The 9,170-nt window shown below is 41.9% G+C and overlaps 1 protein-coding gene across 4 annotated transcripts in view; it reads right to left on the bottom strand.

The window, feature by feature from the left end:
• The window catches only part of LOC110442002 (protein capicua homolog), a 41,679-nt gene that overhangs the window by 15,730 nt on the left and 16,779 nt on the right, over nucleotides 1-9,170 (bottom strand). For all 4 annotated transcript variants that reach the window (XM_021485379.1, XM_021485380.1, XM_021485381.1 and 1 more), the window contains exons 6-11: nucleotides 8,205-8,365; nucleotides 7,117-7,302; nucleotides 5,953-6,097; nucleotides 3,743-3,969; nucleotides 3,168-3,369; nucleotides 323-2,390 (exon numbers count right to left, since the gene is read on the bottom strand). In XM_021485379.1, the coding sequence (XP_021341054.1) occupies nucleotides 323-2,390; nucleotides 3,168-3,369; nucleotides 3,743-3,969; nucleotides 5,953-6,097; nucleotides 7,117-7,302; nucleotides 8,205-8,365 (2,989 nt within the window). The remainder of the gene's footprint in view (nucleotides 1-322; nucleotides 2,391-3,167; nucleotides 3,370-3,742; nucleotides 3,970-5,952; nucleotides 6,098-7,116; nucleotides 7,303-8,204; nucleotides 8,366-9,170) is intronic.

The following is a 9,170-nucleotide window of genomic DNA, read 5'->3' on the forward strand; positions in this document are numbered from 1 at the left end:
TTCACATTTACAATTTAATCAGTACATTTAGTTAAGTGTTTAGAAATATGTAATAAATTAAGGCATAATATTCCTTGAAATTGAAGAAAACGATAAGACACACTTTAAAATATAAATTCCAGAAAGACCCTTGCACAAATATTAGGAAATATCACATAAATAATGCAGCTAAGGACAAATAGCACTAATTATGCTACAGAGACTGACTAAACATTAACAAAGGTTCTTCAGTAAATATTTAAATCTAAACAATATTGACAGCAGCAAAAATATAACAGGGACAGATACAGATAGCCTATATTGCCATCTCAGATCTACTTACTTCTGTGAGGATGGTAGCAATAATTTAGCTTGTTGTTGCTGAGTTGCTGTCTGCAGCTGCTGAACCTGGAGTTGTCCTCCCTGTTGGACCTGCTGTACCTGGAGTTGTGTCCCATGGACCTGGAGTTGTCCCCCATGTTGCTGTATCAGCTGTGTGTGGGCCTGGGGATGGAGTTGTAGCTGGGTAGGGGTGTGTGGCCCACCCTGTTGTAACGACATGTAACTCTGCCCCTGTGACACACTAGGTAACTGAACCTGTTGGTTCTGACTCATTGCTAGAAATTGTGTCACCATGGGAACAGCCTGATTCTGCTTGGTCTGGTTCAAAACGATGGGGGAGGCCAGGTTGGCATGTGTACTAAGGAGTCCACCTTGTTGATGCTGTAACATTTTGCCTTGACTTGTCATCGCTGCAACTTTTAAGCCATTTCCTGCAACTGAAGCTAACTGGACTTTTCCTGTCTGGACTGACGGCTGTAATGGCGGATGCTGCTGGGAATGCTGGGAAATTTGCTGCGGGGGCAAAGGCGAATGGAGTTGGGAGTGTTGTCCTGCAAAAGTCAGTTGAATGTTATTTTGTTGTACTGGGGTTGCTGGTAGTGCCATCTGGACAACATTCTGTACTTTACCTCCATTGGGTGTTGCCACCCGTACAGAAGGAAGTATGTACTGCACATGTGTGGGTTGTAAGCCTGCCTGTGATAGGTTAATGGTTTGCTGCACTGACTGTTGCTGTGGAGACTGAGCCTGCTGAGGATGTGCCACCTGATTAGGCTTTAGTACAAGGGTGTTTAGTAGTGTGGCCTGTGTGAGAGGCTGGTTCTGGGTGTTAGCTTGTGATACAAGTCCTTGCGCTGTCTGGCCCTGAGAAGGGACAACATTTCTAATCGTTGTGATGAAGGCATTCGACATGTTTGATGGCATGGCTGGCACAGCTGTTGTCTTGCTGTTCACTGACGATGCGATAGATGTTGTGTTCAGTAACATGCCATACTGACTTGAAGGAAGATTTTGCACTAAAATAGTACCAACATTTTTCACGTTTCCATTTGGGGATGCTTGCAATAAAGCCTGCTGCTGTTGATGCAGACCATTCCCAGTGACTGCCTGCTTCAACAATGTCGGAGTGGCAATCTGTGCTTGCTGCATCGACACGAAAGGCTTGGAGGCTATAGGGACGGGCGTGGTGATTGGTTTACCCATTGTAGAGTATGTGGGAAGAACCATGTTAGACCCGTAGTTAGCACTTGTGGCAACAGTCTGTGTAAATGGCACCAACTGGACTGTGCTAGAGGTGACCGGCTTTCCCAGCTGTATCCCACCGTGTGGGGAAACACTTGGCTGTATCTGGATCTGCTGTAACTGCTGCTGCTGCTGTAAATGCTGCTGCTGCTGTATCTGTTGCTGCTGCTGTAAATGCTGCTGCTGCTGTAACTGTTGCTGCTGTATCTGTTGCTGCTGTATCGGCTGCTGTTTTTGACCCCCTCTCTGGGGTTTTTGTGTTACTTTGTTCATTACAGAGCCCCGTCCATTTTGCTTTCCAAGAATTGTCTCAGTGTTTGAGGATACAAGAATCTGTTGATTTTCTTGTGTTGTCATGGTTATATTATGGAGCTTCATTTGACCAACCTTTACAGTGTGCTGCTGGGTAACTGGTGTCCGGGAATCGTGTCGATTAAATGTAAAATGTTGTGCCAAAGGAGACTCACTTCTGATAGAACTTCCTGTGGACATTAATCGTGATGGTTTATTGGCACTGAACACGTTCCCTTTTGGTCGGAAGCCTCCTGCACTTGAAGGTCGGGGACTATCACCTTCAGAAGTTCCAGTTGTGGATGCTGTGGAATGTCCAGAAGATTCTGGAAGCTTTCTGATGGGTGTCGGACGGTACGGAATCTCTGACGGACTGATATGTTTCATGACAGGTGAGAATCGTTGTTGAGGAAATGCTTTGTTTTCGATGAGTGTGTCTTCCTCTGTCTGACTGTCTGTCTCACTGTCATAAACGTTTTCGTTGCACTCCAGTTTTTTTGTGTCTGTTTCGCTGGTGTCTCCCAAATCCTCTGCTCCTGAATTAGAGAAACAAGATGTTTTATAACATTGTCTACAACATCTTCTTAACTTCTACACAAACATTTTCAACAGAACAATATCTCTTTTTTTGCAGTTTATAATGTCAGGCGTGTCAAGGAATAATTTGTGGTTCTTATATACCGTTTTATCACAACCTAGTTCATAGGTCGTCTCAAAGCGGTTCACAAATTATTATTCGTGGTTATAGGGCCTTTGAAACCAGTCAATATCCCTGGGGAGCATACAGCCGGTGCTGCCATTTCGGCACTCACAGCTAGCAATCAACAATTCTAGCACTGCCCAACCACATACTCATTTACAGCTGAGTAGACTGGAACAAGCGGAGTAAAGTATCTTGCTCAAAGATACAACACAGTAACGTACCACGAGTCAAACCCGCAACACTTCCTTCACGAGCCCGGCATCCTACCACTAGACTACCGTGCCTCACAACCCTTCGGTCACGAGCCCGACATCCTACCACTAGACTGCCACGCCTCACAATACTTCAGTCACGAGCCCGGCATCCTACCACTAGACTACCGTGCCTCACAACACTTTGGTCACAAGCCTGGCATCCTACCACTAGACTACCGTGCCTCTGACTGTCTTGAAACAACAAGCTGATTTTCCAGACACGCACACATGTTTTTCTCCATTTTATGATATTGTTAATAATTACAATTAAATACAATCTTCTTATGACTTCGTAGTGCTTTGTAATGAAATGAAGAAAATATGAAATTGATAAAAACATAATTTCTCCGTCATACCATCTTTCTTTTCTTCTTCGTCTATAACCATTCTCTCATCATCACTGTACCCATCATCACCATCTGTTTCTCTAGAAACCATGGCACAGAACTGAGGATGCTGTGAGTGGCTGGCCTGCTGCTGCTGATTTCCAGTTGCCATAGAAACACTGGATGTGGAGGCGTAGCTTTGTTGGTTTGGTAACAGCTGTCGTTTCAGATCCTATTTCAGGACATAAAATCAGACACTTGTCAAAATGGTCTCTCCATCATATGCAAACTTCTAACATAGGTATTTATGTGGTATGAACCATTCTGACCTCTTTTTCAGGAGCGAGAAGTGGCAAAAAATTATTTACATTTTCATAAAAATATTTTACAATTGAGATTGATCCTTTTTTGTTCAGTTTTCAGACCAACCTTGGTTATACTGGGTGACATTTTACAGAGTCAGAGCCTGATAAAATACATAGCCATAATATCAAAGCAAGGGTAATGAAAGTTTTCCAAAAATGCTCATATATCTTATTTCCTTAAATTGATAAATAGGAGCAAGGTTATTGAGACACCAACTAATCTCTGTCTGGTTTTATCACCTCAGTAAATCTTTGTTTGTCTTCTTCTCTCTTTGGAGGGAAAAATGCTGAACCGCCTTCCCTCGGGACAGCAGAGAGGCTCTGGGATCTCACTCGACGAATCTCGAATAATGACCGCTCCCTCTGTTCCTGTTCAGTTTGATCCATGACATCATCCTGAAGCTTGAAAACATCTAGGTCATCTGGAACCTTGATTTCCTCCTCCAGGTCTTCTAACAGTGGTTTGTCTGGAATTGAAATATCAAGCATAAAGTCAGTCATTGTTTTCATAAAGTCAGACTTAATCTGGAAAATTGACTCCCTGAAAAAATATCCAGATTATCAAATTTCTCGATATTAATTAAAATAAACCTTCTGCAGCTAATAAAGTACTTTAATTTTCTCGGGCTAAGATTCTGTAACATCCCACCCCCGAATTACGCCTCGTTGGGATTATAATACAGAATCTCAGCCCTCAACTAAGATAACCCGATCTCGCTCAGTTACACATAATAGATTCAGTATTTCCCACAGACGGCCTATGAGTTGACTCGCTCAGTTACAGGTAATAGATTCAGTCTTTCCCACAGATAACCTATGAGTTGACTCACTCAGTTACAGGTAATAGATTTAGTCTTTCCCACAGACAGCCTATGAGTTGACTCGCTCAGTTACAGGTAATAGATTAAGTATTTCCCACAGACAGCCTATGAGTTGACTCGCTGCGAAACAGGTAATAGATTCAGTCTTTCTCACAGACAGCCTATGAGTTGACTCGCTCAGTTACAGGTTATAGATTTAGTCCTTCCCACAGGCAGCCTATGAGTTGACTCGCTCAGTTACAGGTAAAAGATTCAGTCTTTCCCACAGACAGCCTATGAGTTGACTCACTCAGTTACAGGTAATAGATTCAGTCTTTCCCACGGACAGCCTATGAGTTGACTCGCTGAGTAACAGGCAATAGATTCAGTATTTCTCACAGACAGCCTATGAGTTGACTCGCTCAGGTACAGGTAATAGATTATATCAGTCTTTCCCACAGACAGCCTATGAGTTGACTCACTCAGTTACAGGTAATAGATTTAGTCTTTCCCACAGACAGCCTATGAGTTGACTCACTCAGTTACAGGTAATAGATTATATCAGTCTTTCCCACAGACAGCCTATGAGTTGACTCACTCAGTTACAGGTAATAGATTATATCAGTCTTTCCCACAGACAGCCTATGAGTTGACTCGCTGCGAAACAGGTAATAGATTCAGTCTTTCTCACAGACAGCCTATGAGTTGACTCGCTCAGTTACAGGTAATAGATTTAGTCCTTCCCACAGACAGCCTACGAGTTGACTCGCTCAGTTACAGGATATAGATTTAGTCCTTCCCACAGATAACCTATGAGTTGACTCGCTCAGTTACAGGTAAAAGATTCAGTCTTTCCCACAGACAGCCTATGAGTTGACTCGCTGCGAAACAGGTAATAGATTCAGTCTTTCTCACAGACAGCCTATGAGTTGACTCGCTCAGGTACAGGTAATAGATTATATCAGTCTTTCCCACAGACAGCCTATGAGTTGACTCACTCAGTTACAGGTAATAGATTTAGTCTTTCCCACAGACAGCCTATGAGTTGACTCGCTCAGTTGCAGGTAATAGATTATATCAGTCTTTCCCACAGACAGCCTATGAGTTGACTCGCTCAGTTGCAGGTAATAGATTATATCAGTCTTTCCCACAGACAGCCTATGAGTTGACTCACTCAGTTACAGGTAATAGATTATATCAGTCTTTCCCACAGACAGCCTATGAGTTGACTCACTCAGTTACAGGTAATAGATTATATCAGTCTTTCCCACAGACAGCCTATGAGTTGACTCGCTGAGTAACAGGTAATAGATTCAGTCTTTCTCACAGACAGCCTATGAGTTGACTCGCTCAGTTACAGGTAATAGATTATATCAGTCTTTCCCACAGACAGCCTATGAGTCACTGTTGGAAATATTGCTGTTGTGTTGAATGTGTTAAATGATTTATTATAAATTCATAAGAGTTTTAACTGATCTTTTATAGTTGTTGGATATAAAATAAAAACACTGTTAACGTTGTGCTTTAAATGTCTGATTTTATGTTCATGGTTTCTCCCTACGCAAGCAATTAACATCATTTTATTCATGCAGGCCTGTCATGGAAGATTCTATTAGTTTTTGTATAAAACATAGAGAAAATGAAACCAACCTATATCCTCCATGTCGTCGGTGGAGCTGAGTCTGCGCCCAGTACTACTTCTTTGTTTGAGCTGGCTGGCAATGGTACTGGATTTCTTCCTCTCTTTAGAACACCACTTCCAGTCAGGGTAGGCCTTGAAGTGAGCTTCCTTCACCTGGACACACAGACCAGTGCAATTCATAAATATCAGGAGATTATCTAACAAACATTCTGCAAAAACAAGATAACTTACTAAATCGCACTCACACAGTGACTTTGTTTCCCTATATATAGACTTAAATATTATTTAGAAATCCACAGTTGTTTTTTCATCTTCTTCATTTTGAGTAGTTAACTAGATCTGGCCAATCAGATGGGTTGGCTACTACAGGGAGGAGCCCAGTGTTCTGGTAGGGACACTAGTACTGGAACTGTCAACTTGTGTAACACTTCTAAACCTGTCAACTTGTGTAACACTTCTAAACCTGTCAACTGTCTAAACAGACTCTTAAGATTACTCTATACAGGATATAACTTAGACAATCTACTTTCAGCTAAAAATCATTTTCATTCATTCTTTTTCTCCTGCCAAAGTTATGCCTCCAAATTCTGTTATGACAACACAGGATTCCCGACACTTCCAAGCACTCCACACATTTGCACCCTACCTGGTATGCCAGGTCATGGTACCTCTGTACTTACCTGGTATGCCAGGTCGTGGTACTTCTGTACGTACCTGGTATGCCAGGGCGTGGTACTTCTGTACTTACCTGGTATGCCAGGCCGTGGTACCTCTGTACTTACCTGGTATGCCAGGTCGTGCTACTTTTGTACTTACCTGGTATGCCAGGTCGTGGGACTTTTTTTTGTACTTACCTGGTATGCCAGGTCGTGGTCCTTCTGTACTTACCTGTTATGCCAGGTCATGGTACTTCTGTACTTACCTGGTATGCCAGGTCGTGGTTCTTTTTTTTGTACTTACCTGGTATGCCAGGTCGTGGGACTTTTTTTTGTACTTACCTGGTATGCCAGGGCGTGGTACTTCTGTACTTACCTGTTATGCCAGGTCATGGTACTTCTGTACTTACCTGGTATGCCAGGCCGTGGTACCTCTGTACTTACCTGGTATGCCAGGTCGTGGTACCTCTGTACTTACCTGGTATGCCAGGTCGTGGTACTTTTTTTTGTACTTACCTGGTATGCCAGGTCGTGGTACTTCTGTTTCTCCTTAGGTCCCAAGGCATACCACCACTCGCCCAGAATTTTACTGACGGTTCGGTTGTCCTGGTTAGGATGTCTTTGGTGAACCATGTGACGATGACGTTTACTGAAGATCATGAATGCGTTCATGGGACGCCTTACATGATCTTTGTCCTTGGCCTGAAAACATCAAAGAGTATAGGTCACAGGTTACATTATACAGTAGAATCTAGTAAGTCCAGGCATTTAGGTAACCAAAAATACTGAAATAATCAGCTTCATTGGTCGTGGATTGCAGTTCTAACTGTTCTAAACGATGAGCTGATAATGACAGTTTACAGGTTACTAGTAAACAATGAGCTGATAATGACAGTTTACATGTTACTAGTAAACAATGAGCTGATAATGACAGTTTACAGGTTACTAGTAAACAATGAGCTGATAATGACAGTTTTCAGGTTACTAGTAAACAATGAGCTGATAATGACAGTTTACGGGTTACTAGTAAAACAATGAGCTGATAATGACAGTTTACAGGTTACTTGTAAACAATGAGCTGTGATGACAGTTTACAGGTAAACAATGAGCTGATAATGACAGTTTACAGGTTACTAGTAAACAATGAGCTGATAATGACAGTTTACAGGTTACTAGTAACAATGAGCTGTGATGACGGGTTACTAGTAACAATGAGCTGTGATGACAGGTTACCTTGCGTGGACTCTTTGACAGGTAACTAGTAACAATGAGCTGTGATGACAATGAGCTGTGATGACAAAGAGCTGTGATGCAATGAGCTGTGATGACAATGAGCTGTGATGACAATGAGCTGTGATGACAGGTTACTAGTAACAATGAGCTGTGATGACAATGAGCTGTGATATTACAGGTAACTAGTAACAATGAGCTGTGATGACAATGAGCTGTGATGACAAAGAGCTGTGATGACAAAGAGCTGTGATGGCAATGAGCTGTGATGACAATGAGCTGTGATGACAATGAGCTGTGATGACAATGAGCTGTGATGACAATGAGCTGTGATGACAGGTTACTAGTAACAATGAGCTGTGATGACAGGTTACCTTGCGAGGGCTCTTCGGCTCTTTGTCATCTTTGATAGCACTCAGTGATTGTGTTCTACGTTTGGTTGGTGACTTTGGTTCCTTTTTTGGCACAACTTCAACAGGAGCTGGTTCCTTCTCGTCAAATACATCATCGTCGTAGTCGTCATTATCTTCCTCTTCTGTGGAAATAAGATAGCATGAACTTCAATCATAACTAGATATTCATGAATTGTTTTTAAAGATAAAATAACATTGTCAATAACATCTAAAAGAAAACTCAAGACTATAAAATTAGTAACTGAACGAAGACAAAAAATGTATAAATACTATATACTGGGAAACTGCAGATTAATTATATAATGAGCGCAAATGTATCATTACAGCGAACATTAGTATATACACCATAATATGTATAGTAATCGGATGTGAAGGGCGAAGCTAACACTGGGTGAATATGGATTATTCTGACAAAGGGCGGAAGTTTGACTGTGCAAAGATTTCTCGGTTAAACGGTAAAGATACTATTGTTGTTATACATTTATATTACATAGTAGTGAGCGCCTGAGCTCCTGCGAAATCCTCAAAAATTGTATATCCTAATTGTATTAATTGTAATACATGGTCTACCAGAAGAAAAATATGAATGGGTGTCACGGGCAGTGCTAAGACTTTTACATCCTCCGTGGCATGAGGAGTTTCATACATTATCTATGTACTGTAAAGCGCTGTAGAGTGGCTTATGTTAGCTAGATAGGGCGCTATATCTATGTACTGTAAAGCGCTTTAGAGTGGCTTATGCTAGCTAGATAGGGCGCGATATCTATGTACTGTAAAGCGCTTTAGAGTGGCTTATGTTAGCTAGATAGGGCGCTTTATCTATGTACTGTAAAGCGCTTTAGAGTGGCTTATGCTAGCTAGATAGGGCGCTATATCTATGTACTGTAAAGCTCTTTAGAGTGGCTTATGTTAGCTAGATAGGGCGCT

Source organism: Mizuhopecten yessoensis, unplaced genomic scaffold (genome assembly GCF_002113885.1).
Source record: "Mizuhopecten yessoensis strain PY_sf001 unplaced genomic scaffold, ASM211388v2 scaffold716187, whole genome shotgun sequence".
NCBI classification, from domain to species: Eukaryota; Metazoa; Mollusca; class Bivalvia; order Pectinida; family Pectinidae; genus Mizuhopecten; species Mizuhopecten yessoensis.